General features: G+C 35.3%; 2 protein-coding genes across 4 annotated transcripts in view; one reads left to right on the top strand and one right to left on the bottom strand.

Moving 5' to 3' along the window:
- LOC117924673 (diacylglycerol kinase 3-like) overlaps nt 1-8,411 on the top strand; it is a 61,009-nt gene extending 52,598 nt beyond the window's left edge. The window contains exons 11-12 of one of the 2 annotated variants that reach the window (XM_034843373.1): nt 3,942-4,058; nt 8,008-8,411. In XM_034843373.1, the coding sequence (XP_034699264.1) occupies nt 3,942-4,058; nt 8,008-8,166 (276 nt within the window). In that variant the 3' untranslated portion in view covers nt 8,167-8,411. Of the gene's footprint in view, nt 1-3,305; nt 3,885-3,941; nt 4,059-8,007 lie in introns of those variants that run through there. The other variant, XM_034843374.1, reaches the window with a different exon arrangement.
- Nucleotides 8,412-9,710: 1,299 nt separating this feature from the next.
- Nucleotides 9,711-15,651, bottom strand: part of LOC117924558 (general transcription factor IIE subunit 1-like) — a 28,672-nt gene continuing 22,731 nt past the window's right edge. For both annotated transcript variants that reach the window (XM_034843211.1, XM_034843210.1), the window contains exons 9-13: nt 12,599-12,802; nt 11,151-11,384; nt 10,822-11,029; nt 10,222-10,319; nt 9,711-10,132 (exon numbers count right to left, since the gene is read on the bottom strand). In XM_034843211.1, coding sequence (XP_034699102.1) covers nt 10,225-10,319; nt 10,822-11,029; nt 11,151-11,384; nt 12,599-12,802 — 741 coding nt within the window. In that variant the 3' untranslated portion in view covers nt 9,711-10,132; nt 10,222-10,224. The remainder of the gene's footprint in view (nt 10,133-10,221; nt 10,320-10,821; nt 11,030-11,150; nt 11,385-12,598; nt 12,803-15,651) is intronic.

Genomic DNA, 15,651 nt, shown 5'->3' with positions numbered 1-15,651 from the left:
CTTTTTAAAGATTTTAATGTACCAATTACACGCTTATATGCACCCCACATTTTATGTGACTTACAAATCCATGATTAATATGATCTAGTGCAGGAAAATGAGGAAAAATCCCCCTGATTTCTCTCACCTTGATTCTAGAAAAATTGCATTAGATTTATAGGAGATGATAGCAACAAATCTGCCAGCTAACTCCTTTATTTTAAGGATAAATATGAAAGATAAACCAAACTACAATAGGAAATTCAAAACTGAATTAGAGGTATTGGATAATAGATTATCCTTATCCCTTTATTTAAACTAGCTAACAAACACAGAAACCTATCTCAGGACTCCTAAAAATCATGTGATCTTCTATAAAATTTGGACTCACGATGTGAATCTCATTTGGATTTCTGCACTCCCCCTCAAGTTGGTGGATGGATGTCAATCAGTCCCTAGCTTGTTGATCAAAGCAGCTAAACTAACCCTTAGAATGGCCTTTGTTAAGATATCTAGCTCTACCTCAGCCTTGCTTCTAGCAATGACTGACTATTTCTTGTTGCGCTAAGTTGCTAAATTTCCCTAGACGTAAGTGCAATAACCAAAGGTGGATTCTGGTCAATTATGGAACCTGCCCAATCAGCATTTGAAAAAATTTCAATACCTTTGTTTGTTCCTTTCCGAAAGTACAATCCTTTGCCTAGGATCATTTTTAAATATCTGAGATTTTGATATACTGCTTCAAGATGTTCTTCAATTAGATTGTTCATGAACCGACTCACAACACTTATTGAGAAACCAATATTTGGTTTAGTATGAGATAAATATATAAGTTTCTCAACAACTCTTTGATATCTTCCTTTATCAACTAGAGAACTTTCTTCTGTCATGCCTACTTTGCATGAAGAGGCCATGGGAGTGTTAGTTGGTTCACTTCCTAGCATTCTGGTCTCTTTAAATAAGTCTAGATCATACTTATCTTAAGAAATATAGATTCCTTTTCGTGATCTAGCCGCTTCCCTTCCAAGAAAATATCTAATTGCTTTAAGGTCCTTAATCTCAAATTCCTTATCGAGGATCTCCTTTAACTTGATCATCTCCTCCTCATAACTCCTAGTTAGGATAATATCATCTACATACACAATGAGAATAGCAACTTTCCCATCATGTGAGTGCTTGGTGAATAGAATGTGATCTGACTATCCTTGAGAGTGTCCATGCTTCTTAATCGCTCTTGTGAATCTTTCAAACCAAGCTCTTGATGATTGTTTGAGACCAGATAGAGACTTCTGCAACCTACAGACTTTGTTGGCATTGCTTGTTGTTTCAAATACTGAGGGAAACTCCATATAAACCTCATTTCCAAATCCTTATTAAGGAGAACATTTTTGACATCTAACAAGTGAAGAGGCCAATTTAAATTGGTTGTCAAGGATGGTAGCACACATACTGTATTTAGTTTTGCGACTAGAGCAAAAGCCTCTTGTTAGTTAATTGGTTGATTCCATAGGTCTGAGTAAATCCTTTAGCAACTAGCCTTCCTTTGTAGTGATCTACACTTCCATCAGCCTTTTATTTGACATTAAAAATCCACTTGCATTCCACAAGTTGTTTTCCTTCAGGTAGATCTGGGAGTTCCCACGTTTCATTCTTCTTAAGGGCATGAAATTCAGGTGTTTCTAGAGCTTCCTAGATATTTTTAGGAATTTCTTTCTCGGAAAGATCAGTGGTAAAAGCACGATACCTTGGAGATAATTTTTCATAAGATATGAAATGGGAAATCGGGTGTCGAGTACATGTCCTAATAACTTTTTTCAAAGCAATGGGAATATCAAGATTATCACTAAGGTTTTTACCTTGCATTGAGTTACCTGGAATGGTATTAGGATTGTCTTAGCTTAGCTGGGACTCTTGGTTCTGCTCCACAAGTGTTGAAGGCTCTTTCTCCTTTTGAGTTTCCTGTCTCTTTGAATAACTCTTTGTGATTTTAAGTTGTGGGAGAATGAGAATTAGAATCTGTATGTGGAGTGGGAATGACAAGATGAGAATCAAACTCTACATTCTGAGTATGGGTTGGATTTTTTGTGGAGGAGAAGGTGGTGTGTTCAGTGGGGCAACATCTTTGCGTGACCAAAACTAATATTCCTTAGTGGTGGCTGAATTCTCCCCCTGAATGAGTTTTGGGGTAGAATGGTGTATTTTCGAAGAATGTGACATCCATGGAGTTGTAGAATTTGTGGATAGTGGGAGAGAAACATTTGTAGCCTTATTGGTTTGAGGAATAGCCAAGAAAGATGCACTTGATGGCTTTTGCATCAAGTTTGTTGCAGTATTGTTGGTGAATATGTAAAAAGGCAGAACATCTAAAAATTTTAAAGGGTGAGGAAGAGATGATTTAAGGATAGGTTTATGTGAGAATTTGTGAAGGAGTTTGAAAGTTAAGATCTCTAGATGGCATTCTGTTGATGAGATAAGCAGTAGTGGGAAATGCTTCTCCTCATAAATGTTTGGGAACATGTGTAGTGAACATAAGAGACCAGTTCCAAGCACGGGTGGCACAAGACAGGGTTGTGATTGTCTGAGAAGCTTTTGAAGGAGGCCCATTTGTTCTTTACTGAAGCGGGTCATTTCAAAGTTCGGATGCTCATTCCCAGTGGCCAGAAAGCCACAACTATCCTGTTCTGTAAGTTGTCTAGATGGTTTCTAGTCAGCAGGTTTCTCATGAATCTTCCAGCATGTATCCCTAGTGTGTCTTGGTTGCGACAGTGATCACACCAAGGTCTTCCTTTCCTTGTCCGATTATCATTGCTTGAGGGATTTACCCCTCAGGACACAAGCGCCAAGGTCTCAGGTGTAGCACTGGTGCTTTGATTTCCCATCATAATTTTCTGCCTGCTCTCTTTTCTTCTAACCTCAAAGAACACCTCTCATATGGATGACAATGGCTTAAATTCAAGAATTCTTTCCCGTAGTTCATCAAGATTTTTCTTGAGTCCAACTAAGAATTTGAAAATTCTTTCCTTTTCAACTGTCTTCTTGTATTTGATACAATCATTGGGATGGTTCCACATGAGTTCTTTAAACATGTCTAGTTGTTGCGAATGACGGGTGAGAATGTTGTAGTATTGAGTGACTGTAGGTTCTCCTTGTTATAAGTCATGAAGATTGCTCTTTATCTCAAAGAGTTTGGCAGAATTTTCATTGTCAAAGTATGTTTTGTTTTAGCAACATCCTATATCTCTTTTGCAATGGAGTAGAACATGAAGTTTTGACCAATCTCAGTCTCCATTGTGTTGATCAACCATGATATTACCATGTTATCTCAGATCTCCATGTTTTGAACTTTGGATCTCCGGTTGTTGGAGCAGTTACAACCCCAGTGAGGTAATCATCCTTACCCTTTCCACTCACAAACATCATGACCAATTGTGACCATATAAGAAAGTTCTGCCCATTTAATTTGTGACTTGTGATGGGCTGAACAGAGCTCTCGAAGTTGCTATGGTTGCTGGAAACAACCATTTCTTGGGTAGATGTGGCATTGGAGGTGGGGCTCTTGTCACTGGCTATCCCCTGATTTCTCTCACCTTGATTCCAGAAACTTACATCAGATTTATAGGAGATGATAGCAACAAATCTGCCCACTAACTCCTTTATTTTAGGGTAAACAAAAAAGATAAATCCTAACTAATATAGCAAATTCAAAACTGAACTAGAGATATTGGATAACAAATTATCCATATCTCTTTATTTAAACTAGCTAACAAACATGGAAACCTAGCTTCGGGACTCCCTAGAATCATGCGATCCTCCATAAAATTTGGACTCACAATCTGAATCTTATCCGGATTTCCACAGCTAGGAATTTTTATGGCTTAGCTGATTAATCTTTTACTTTTGAGAGAGAATGTTGAATTCCGAGTTGAAGCTGGTTTCCTTGATTTTGATTGTTTACTTTTCAGAAAGGTTTTGTTGAGGCTCATGTCGATGATGGGCTTCTAGAAATTTTTGGCCTAAAGCAGGGATGGCATGCTTCATTTGTAATGGTGGAACTCATCTCTGCCAAGCACATTGCACAGGTATTGCAGTTATTTTGAAATTTTTTATTATTCATGTATGACAAGTGTTTGGTCTTAGCTTCACTTAAAAGGTTCAAGTTTCAGCATTGTGCATTTTTATGAGGTGTTTGAGAATTGCCCATCATTTTTAGGATGCAGTACATGAAAATTCTGTTCAGGGGTTTTATACTTTTATTTATTTGTTTTTTTAAAGCATAGAGTAAGGAGTACTTGAAGGAACTGCAGGACGCACTGATTTTAATATGGCAGCCCCCTCTTTCCTCACTTTTTTTACATTTCTCCCTGTTATCTTGGTTCTCCCTTGCTTTCTGTTCATAATGAAGTGGCCAGTTTTGTGATTTCTGACACATTAAAGATACTGGCACACTCAATGGGATAAAGTACCCCGACACTCAAGTGGGAAAAAGTACCCCTCAAATTTATAATAATACTGATATGCCAATGTCATGTATCAACTAAATAAATAAAATAAAATATAATATGATATAATATGAAGGCACCTATGGAGATAATAATGTAAATATCAATTTTGAAAGATACTTCAATATATTTTAAATATTTTATAGAAAATGATGGATATATCAATTTTCTTTTCTCTCTTTTTGGGAAACAAAATTTTCAGTGTCATGAAATAATTAAGTATAAAGAAGGATAAAAAATCCTTCTCCCATGGCAAGACACTACCAGAAGCAAGAAAAAAATTACACTACAGAAATCTCCATACATAGCAGAACATGCTGGTCTTGCCTTCAACTTCCTTGAAATGTGATTGCACCCCACTTTATTCTCTTTGATGAATCTGATGGTGGTGAAGCCACAGGCTGCAAAGGATGATCCTCTCCAACTTCCATTCTCTAGGTCTAGTACATCCTCACAGTTCCGTCAGGTTTTCTTGTGGCTATGGCTTCTGTCAACGTCCACATGAAGCCATCTGCTAGATTTTCTAATTTTGCCTCAGTGGAGTTTACCCACTAAGCTTACCTTTTTAATCAGTTAGTTGTCCTAAATGATTGGATGACCTGCTGAGCCAAATGGCAGGACCCCGCCACTCAAAGGAGTCCTAGCCCCAGAGTAATTCAAAATGAAGTTTTATGTAAGTCAATTGTTCTGGGATAATTGCAATGCCCACCCCCTGTTTAGCATATTATATGCCACAGTTGTCCTATTTGACTAGTTTTTGGCTCCTGACCTCTTATTATCCTATAATGTTATCATGTTAAGCTTCAGATTCCGATGTATTCTTCCCATTGATCTTTTTACATTCAAGCTTGGTCCCTTGTTCACAAGTCACTTTGTTCATCACAAGTCTTTTTCTGTCTTTCTTTCCCCCTTTTTTCAGTAGTTTATTAACAGTTCAGTTTGTAACTTGTAAAACATGACTTCAGCTAAACACACACACACACTAAGAAAACATATAGAATAGCAACCATTCCAATAAATTGGCTACCTACTGAACTTGAAATAACATCGATTACTCCCCACTTGACCAATTTGACTAAGGACTCCAATGTTCCCATATGCAACGGTCTGATTTGACACATAAGAAAACCCAAATTATAAAAATTGAAACAATAAGATACGGATAATTTATACAACTCTTAATGACACTTTTGGAAATGGTTTCTTAGTTTCTGGGGCTCCATAACCTTTTAGCTTTAGGAGCTTCCATAATTCAACTAGGTAATGACTATAACATCAACCTCATATGTTCTAAAATTGATATTTTTTGAGTAATATGAAGTTCTTGTTTGGTTCAACTTCAGAGAAGTTAAAAACTCTTTTTTGCGCTCAATAAAAGCTTCCATGCTTGTTTGATTAATCTTGTTCAAAGAGCTTATGACTTAGAATAGCTTAATATAGAAGCCAGGAAATTGTGGCTTCTTATAAAAGATCTATTTTGGCTTATGCAAGAAGTTCATATTTAATAAAAATTGTACAATACCAATAATGTCCTTTAAAATTTGTGACTTTGGCTTCAACTTCAGCCTCCTACTAATGCCAAAACAGGAAACTATCCCAAACGAGGCCAAAGAAATAACAAACAAGTTTTGAAATCCATGAAAAAGTAAAGCAAGTAGGTTTTAATTGAGTGAGGTTTAGAAATGGTTTCAAATTCCTACCAGTTTAGATTGTCAAATATTGTCTTAATGTTGAATGTTGTTTAGCAGTTTGTCAGATGGTATGCCTTTACAATCTCATAACCATAAGAAACTTGTATCCATGGTAGAAGTCCTAGGGTAATATTCTTATTCCAAGTTTTGGCCTTGTGTTGTGCCAAGTATGCCCTACTAACACTACAAATTTGTCTAGAAAAGAAGCAACTGCACTACCAAGTGCATGCACAAGTGATTACAGGCAAATAATCCAATATCATTTTTCTCACAAAAAGGTTTCGAGGAAACTAGCCCTTGCCAACTCAAATCCAAATTGTCCACTAGGGAATGAATGATTGAAGCTATTCTGGGAATGCTTTTACATGGGCATTCGTTGGCAGTTACAACCTCACTGCCCAGGTTTGTCTCAACCATTTGGCCTATGCCTGTGTCTTCATATAGGTTGTGGCAGTTATATAACTGCCACTAGACAGCACTAACTGTCTTGGTATCCTCTGAACTGAGTTCTTCCTTGATTCCAGCCATGCTACACATGTAGCACTACATGTTTTGGCCTTCCATTCCCACTGAAGTCTGACCAACTGATCGATTAGTGGTTCTATTGCCTTTGCATGTTCCTTGTGCTTATGGTCCTCTGATTTTTTTCAATGCCACATGCCCAAATCACTTTCTGGTTGCATGTTTGGTTGCTATGCCTATATTAAAGCCAACATTTGCAGTCCTTGGTTTCTTGGTCTTGGTGTCCATACTAACCTTAATTCTTGTCCATGTCACTAACACCTGCCATGTGCCTGGCTATACCAAACTTGCTTCATCTGTTGGAATCATCCATGGCCTTGTGCCTTTGGTGCCATGCCCATGGAACTAGTCATTTGCAAAGCTTGCCCCTGCTGTCAATGCATGTTGGCCTTGACCCTGATAAGCCTTCCCCATAGCCATGGTTGCTTGTCGTGTGAACCCACTAATAATTGATGTTGCCCATTGCTACATACAACTTGACAAACTTCTGCACTTTTGCTGCTAATGTTGACCAACTGTAGGCCCTCATTTTTCTATTGTTGCACTGAATGCACAGTTTGCTGCATATGTGGGAAACTTGCCTGATGGCAAGGAACCTCCATGCCATCTTACTGAGTAGTTGTGAGGCATGATACCACCACACTGAATGTTCACTTTCTGAAAAGTGTAATATAGTATGCATGCAAAACATGCATGGGAATCTGATGTAATTTGGGGGTTCTAATGTAAAGTTGGGTCATCAATTTGACCTTATGTTAGTATCTTTCTTATCAGTTCAGCTTTGACGCAGATTGTTTTTTCCTTTAGGCTTTATTTTTATTATAAAAAGTACGAGGGAAAGTAGAAGGGGAAGAAAATAAGAAAGAAAAAGTGAGAAAATAAATCATTTGTTTAAACTCACTAATTTTTTTACATCATATTTTTCAATGTTATATCTCTTTTATTAATATATAGATAATAAAGAATTTAAAAATGTGTTTTTGAATATCTCTTTTTGTTTCATTATTTTTTTGCTGCTGTTGTTGTTGTTGTTGTTTTTATTTTTATTTTTATTTTATTTATTTTTATTTGTTACAGTAAGCGAAACAAGAGAAATTGAGATTCCTTCATATTATTTTGTTTTCTTTCCCAAGTGCTGTCCAGAATTCAAATAGGGCATTAAAGAATCAAATTACAATATCCAAGCAGCGTTAAGATTAGCTTCTTATAGTTCAAAGATTTAAGTGTTTCCATCATAGTGTTATTGATGCTGATGTTGGATTCTGAAATCTATGCTTTTATTATTCCATTGAATAAGTTTTATGGGTATCTTTCAGGCTGCAGCAATCCGATTGGAAATCAGAGGTGGAGAGTGGAAGCAAGCATATATGCAGATGGATGGGGAGCCATGGAAACAGCCAATAAACAATGAGTTTTCAACATTTGTGGAGATCAAGAGGGTACCTTTTCAATCACCTATGATAAGCGGGGAGTAAGTGTATTGGCATGGTTCGAAGTCTGACATGGATCCTGGACTTTTTGAATCTTCGTAACAACATAGGGATCAATATGAATCATTATTTTATCACCCAAAGGGTTTGTAATTTATAATCATTTGCTTAATTTAATTATGTGCTGGGGACGTGTCTGTATCAGTTTAATTTTCTGTAAATTTTATGTGTTTTCTTTTTTTATAATTGCAAAGGCTAGCTTATGAAGGGGTTGAACCCCAGTTTTACTAGTGCTTCCAGTTCGTGGCTAAATGAGGGAGTAGAAAGGGTCCGGGTCTTCTGTTGGATGGATTGTCAAACTTTATCACCCCATTTAATGTGGTATTTTCTTGATTACCAATTGGGCTTAACGGTTGATAATGAAATAGGCAAAGTAGATTAAGCACAGGTCGTTGGGAGATTAGACGGGCAATGGTTATGGAAAAACAAAGTAAATGAATTTCCTTCTCTTCATGAATTACTTATTATCCATAAAAATAAATAATAATCTAGAATTGAAACTCAATACTTCATAAGAGTAAAGAGAGACCAAAGATGAGGTAATCACAATGTTGGAGAGGCATGGAGAGCATGCGTCATGGTGGGACAGTCAGGGTGGAATTCTATGCCAGAGTAGTAAAGGGGATTATGTAGACATTTTTTACCCATGAAATATGGATAAATTGAGAACCCAAAAAAGTCGTTGGAAAGCATTTTGGGAAAGTAGTTCTTATTTCATGCACAGGTAATTTACAAAGAAAACATAATTTATCATACCATCTCTGTTTTTTTTTTGTTTGAATTGTAATAAGATCTATTTGCTTCTTAATCAAGCATCAATAAATGGTTGAAAAGTGCTAGTCAAATAGTTAGAGACATTTGGCAGCTTTGAATTGTGTTAAACCTTATATTTAATCATTTTTATTGGAATTAGCATTAAGGGTAAAGGCATTTTCAAACAAATAACTAAAATTGATTTTTTTAATTGTTTTGTTTAGGGCATATTTTGGGTATATATTAATATGATTCAATTCAACATATTCATGAATTTGGATAATTTCGTGGAAACCATTGTGGGTCATCTTCCATAAGTTGTTTTGGCCATGAGAGCAGGTTTTTAAGATAGATGTATTTGTGTACATGCCGTGTATCTGACTGTAAAACGAAGAACAAATAATCACCAACACCGTTATCATGGGATTAATAGTCTTCAAATCAAGAAAATTTATAAATAAATAAATATTAATTAATCAATAAATTAATAATTTATTAAACATTCCTTATTTTTTAAAAAATATTATATTTAATATAGCTTATTGTAATTAAATAAATTAAATAATTTGTTTTATAAACTAACTATTTTCCATGCTTTTTATTTAAACAAAGTAAAAATTCATGAATCTACTCATTTGGGAATCACCATAGACAGGCATCCTGTTCTGCACTATGACATAAACCGATCCCAGGGAGGTCAGCACTATGGGAACCTTCTCTTTTTATTGTTTTACAAATCAAACACGGCCCATTTAGTTTCATAGTTGATCTAAATGTGTTTGTCATGAGGACTAATGGTGTTGATTTAAACTGAAATAATATCATCCTTTGACCAAAACCTGCCATGTACATTGTATTCAACACTATAATGCACCGACATCAACTCTAGTCGTTGCCGGCCGACTCCCAAGGGCTCCCTCTTATAATGACAATAACAAAAGAATTACAGTAGTTGATAAAAAGACCCCAAAAAATAAAAAATAAAAAATAAAAACAAAAACAAAAAAGCCTTAAGAATAGGAGAGTAGGAATTAGTTGGCCTGGGTTCAAGTTTCCAATATGTATTTATACGCAGAAAAAACCTATTTCTGTGTCTTCACAGACGTAAACAAAACAAACAAAAATTGGCATTTTATAATGGTTCGAGAGCTCTTCTACTGATACACCAGGATAACTTGACAGAAGGTCTGGAGAAAACCTGCCAGGATAAATTGCATAATGAATCTCACCACGTTAAGGTCATTAAAGATCTATATTCATTCCTATCCAAAGGCGGGAAAATGTTACCACTCAACCCTCTTCCCAGTCTATATCATCCTCATCATCTCCTGAAGCATCAGCTTGAACATTCAAGTCATTAACCTTGAAACTTTCACTTCTATTGCCTGTAATGTTTGGCAGGAACACAGTTAACCACAAAAAAAAAAAAAAAAGAAAAAAAAAAACGCACAATACAATGACAATTTAAATCTAGAAAACTACTTCAAGGAGACAGTGGGAAATAGAAATTATGAGCTCAAACCCAGAAATTTTCTTTTTTACAGTTGACTAGTTTTATTATTGAATGAAGTTACATGACACAGTTCTTATTTTATTATTAGTTTACTCAAGAGTTGCTTAATGAACCTGATTCCGAATTACAGTATGGGAAGATGCCACAGATAATGAATCGATTTCTTTTTATACCTGTCACTCTATCTTTGTTAGTGCCGTCTATAATAATTGATTGATGAATTACTTAAAATTTACCACATTGTGCATTTGAGAAGTACCTTACAAGTTGTATGGATGCTTTTCATGGAGGCATTATTTGCTTACTTAGGAAGATTGCACAAATTTTTTCAGATTTTGAGTTGAGAAATTGGAAGTATGTTAATTGATGCATACCAACAGTTGGAGCCTCTTCCCATTCAAAATCATCATCTCCCTCATCTTCATCCCGTTTGGACTTCATGCCAACTTGACGATTAGAAGATGTACCCAAAACACTATTGGAGATATGTGCATTTGACAGCTCCAGTTGCTTCTTGGCAGCTTCTTCTTGTTCTTGTTGCCTCTTAAGTATAGCAGCATAATAAGCTTTAACATACTCATCCTAAAAATCATTCATGAAGTAGCAATTAAGTGAAATCTTGTCTGTAACAGGAAAAGGGAGGGCCACATCTCAAATAAGATCCACAGGGAAAGAAATGTAAGAGGCAATCTATTTTACATGCCTGTAAATTTTTCTCTTCATCTTTGTTAGTGGTTGATTTTTTGTCATCTGAAGATCCTAGAGGTGCTGAACTGCTTCCCATTTTAGACTCCTGCTTGACCTCTCCTCGTTGCTCTTTTGTAAGGTTCATCCCTTCCTTGATCATCCAGGGTGGCAAGACTTTCAAACTGGCGTTTGCAATTTCAGATTTACTATCCTCTTCCTTAACTCCGACACCAGAAAAAGCAACTTCGACCTGTCAAAAAGCAACAAAAAATTGTTCATAGACCATCTATTTTGATGGTAGAAATTAGCTCAATGTCTAGAGCAAAGCCACACTCAACTGCCTGGGAGAATATACCTCTTTCAATTACCAATATTATAAAAAAATGAACATTAACTTTTAACTAGAAGCATCATTCTGTACCACTTCAAACATTTTCAAAGCAAAGTATAAAAATATTAATATCTAAGGCAATACATGTTAATAGCAAATCATCATCTCTTAGATATAAAGCTGTTCTCTTAGACATCTAGTTACCACCACACGACTATCAAAAACAGACCTTCATCAAGATCCTAAGGTCAGTGGTGAGAACAACTTGTATTAGAGAGAAGTTCTCTTAAACCTTAAATGGCTTCAAAACACTATGATGATGTGTCACAAAACAAAATCCATATGAAGGAAACTTCATTCAAAATAAGACACTGAATAACAAACCATATGGTTAACAAAGCTGAAAACTTTTAAAAGAACATTTGTTTACTGTTTCACAATTTTGAAAAGAGGAATACATTTAAGAAGGAAAGTGCCTGTTCAAAATATTCTCAAAAACTGTTCTGTGATATTTTCTAAAACAAAAGTTTATTTAAAACTTGTAATGCTTTCAACTAAAATATTTTTTTCAGATAATGCCCTGTTTTCTGTTTTTAAGAACAAATAGCCTTTTTTTATTTTCCAGTTTCCAAACATGTTTTCCTGTTTTTTTATTCTTAAAAACAAAACATTGTTTTTGAGAACAGTTAACAAACGGTATTCATCAGTTGAATGACAAGCTTAACCTAGGCTAAGAATGAAATCATGACAGAACCCTCCTGCCTAAAGGCCCTTCCATGCTCAACACAGCAAAGAAGTAGTTGCAAGTACCAGCCAACTTTTGGCATGTTAAGATAACATTTTTTAGATATATGTATAGACATGTGCAAATGGCATTGGCACGAAGTTCAAGTATTTGAACTACTTTAACCTCTATACACACATAAATGCATGTCCCTTCCAAACTGCCAAGCTACAAGGAACAATATTTACTCACTGACATAAAATAAGTTGCAAATGAAATGAAACTAAGTAATATATAAATCTAAGTTGCAAACTATCAGTAACAGTTTAAAGAAAAGGAAGAAGAAATTTTACTCATACAAACTCCAATTTTCTCGCATAGAAGGGAAAAGGTATGAGGAAAAAGTTACCTTTGTCTCTCCAACAAAAGGCATTGGTGTTCCACCAAATCCTAGCCCTTGAGAAGATTTGGAGGAATCATTAGCATTAGAATCACCATTAGCTGCACGTCCAGCAGCATTGGCTCGTGCTTCCCACGCTTGAAGACTTCCAAATTCAGGAACAGGCAAATCTTTTACTCTGCTGAGTTGGTCCATTAATGGCTTAAGCTGTACCTGCACTTATTGCAACTAGCCACCTCATTATTAGAGCAAGAAAATATAGGATGAACAAAAAGGGGAAAATATTACAACCAGGGGTAATAATCATAACATGAAGTTAAAATCCGTCCCAATGCACTATCCAGAAAAATTTTGGAAAAACTTGAACTCAAGCAGAATAATTTCATATACTTGCTTAAATCATGAAATTTCTAAGATGCAAAAACTAGAATCTCCCACATTAAGCAATGAAACTGGAGTTTGTTTCATTCTAGATCCACATGCCTGGGATTTTGCCATCAGAGTCTCCAAACCATTCAATACTTTCATTTTCCGAAACTGAAATGTAATAATATTTTTCAGGGCATATCAGGATTTTCTGACCTAAAATAATTTTAATGGTTATATAAACATTTCACAAAATCTAGAAAATAAATCAAAATTTTCATGGATGAAATAACTCATATAGTTATTATTATTATTATTATTATTTTATCATAAACAGAAAATTCATTGAAAGGAAATATAAACATCCAATCAAGTGATAGCCCACACCTTTGAACCTACACACCAACATCCAATCAAGTTGAATCATATTAAGGGGAATAGCCTTAAAAGTTGTAGTACAAGAGGCCCAAAAGGAGGCTAAGAAATGAATGATATCCCAAAGACCCTTCAAAGTTCTTGCCTTGTCCTCAAAAATCCTAGTGTTTCTTTCTCACGATACAACCCACATCAAAGCAAGACAGGTGAACTACCACAACACCTTCCCTCTAATGGTACTTCCCAACTCTGTATATGAGATGGTCATCATGTCACATACATATAGGAGGAAACCAGTCCAAATGACTGCACATATGCCCACCTGCTATTTTAAGATCAACCAAAATGATGCACATGTTCTGTACACTGGTGATACCAGATGTTTAGGGACGTTCACAAGAAGAAAGAGAACATCAGTGCACTATAGAATAGTGGTATTTGCAAAAAGTGGTGAAATTGGCCCACTACTCACCCATAAATGTCAAAAATCAGGTGGAGCCTTCTCTTTCCATACTAGCACATATACCTTTGCAGGACTGAACAGCATGACATTTTTTTTATAAAAAAAAAGTCAAATAGCATATTGGATTGACTTTCTACAGGGAATCTGTCGAGAATGTATGATTGTAGTCACACAATTGACCTCAATTAGCTCCATCACAGGTACTGACTAGCATTACATCATTTAAAAATGTGCATTCGCATGCTCCCTATGTTTCTTCGTAATAAATTGAAAAGAAAAATCTTTTAGCATGTCTGAAAACAATTGAAGCAAAATAAAAAAGGAAAAAAAAAACATAAAAAACAATCAAACCATTTCTAAATATTGTACTCAACAACCAGAAAATCTTTTCACTCTCTTTTTACTCGAGCAATTATGCTAAGATAAAGGGTTGAAGAATAGGGTTTCACGGGAATAATTTTCTTTCATTGAGATTATTCTTTTATAGAGTTTATAGCATATACAAATCCTTCAAATTAGGAAACTAAATCACTGATTAAAAGGAAAGAATAACTCCTAACAATTACTTTCCTAAAAATACAAAGATTGACAACTAAGAAATAATTTACAGCTTTACAAAGTTATTTCTTTCCATATCAGTTTCAGTTTTCCAACATAAAGACTTTTCAGCAAATACTTTTCTTGTTTTCCTATTCTCTATCATAATTTTTAAGTCAAATTGAACATAATCTTTATGCTCAAATACCAAATAACCATGTATCTTCTCAGGTCTGAGTGACATTAAACTACACATCATCGGTTATGGTCACTGACTCACTGTTCAGTAATTTGTATCAAAATTATGAAAAATTAAATTGTCAAACTTTTTAGACAACAATCAATATTAGGAACCATTTGAACAGAATTACAATAAAAACATTAACAATGCCAACAACCACAACAATCTCTGGATTTTTCCAAAATTTGTCGAGAATTTCAAATTTTTGTAAAAATATTTTCAAAAGCAATTTAGTTAAGCATACTCAAAAAATATAAAGTGCTCTACATGTTGTTAGGATTGCATGTATAATTTATGATTGTATATGCATTATAGAGAGACTAGATGATTTAGACACTATGACAAATGTTCATGTGATGAGTCCTTAGAGAGCACTACTTGATTTTATCGGGGAATAAGCTGAAACTAAGGGTTCCCTACAAGTAATTTAAGAACATCACTTTTAAATAAAGACTGCTACTGCCTTACCCCTAGTTGATTTTTTTTTTTTTTATAGGAAACGGCAAAGGAATATATTGATAAAAATGATTTACAAGAGAAGGATGAGGAATCCTCCCACCAAAGAAAAACAAAACTACAAGGAATCAAATATAAGAAAATACAAAGTATAAACAAGCAAACTTTCTAGTTAGACCAACCCATTGGGATTACACACCACTAACTAATCAAGTTGTAACACGTTAAGGGGAATCCCCTTAAAAACCTTAGAACAAAAAGCCCAAAGAGAAGTAAGGAAACGAATAGAATCCCAAAGGTTCTCTGAATTCCTTACTTTATCCTAAAAAATCCTTGCATTTCTTTCCCGCCACACCACCCAAATTAAAGCGATGCATGCGGCTTGCCATAAAACAATCCCTCTCTTAGAAGATCCAAAACCATTAAAATTAGTAGATAACATGTCAAAGATGCTCCTTGGGGGGGCCCAATCCGTCTTTGCTAACTGAAATAATTTGTGCCACAACCCCATCGTCAAAGAGCAATGGAGAAAAAGATTAACCACTGTTTCTTCATGCTTCATGCATAACTTACAAATGTCGGGACTAAGTGCTTTGTAGGGTCTTCTCAACTGTAGCAAGTCAT

This window comes from Vitis riparia, chromosome 11 (assembly GCF_004353265.1).
Source record: "Vitis riparia cultivar Riparia Gloire de Montpellier isolate 1030 chromosome 11, EGFV_Vit.rip_1.0, whole genome shotgun sequence".
Lineage (NCBI taxonomy): Eukaryota > Viridiplantae > Streptophyta > Magnoliopsida > Vitales > Vitaceae > Vitis > Vitis riparia.
Note: the sequence above shows the minus strand (reverse complement) of the source record. Positions and strands in the feature narration are given on the sequence as shown.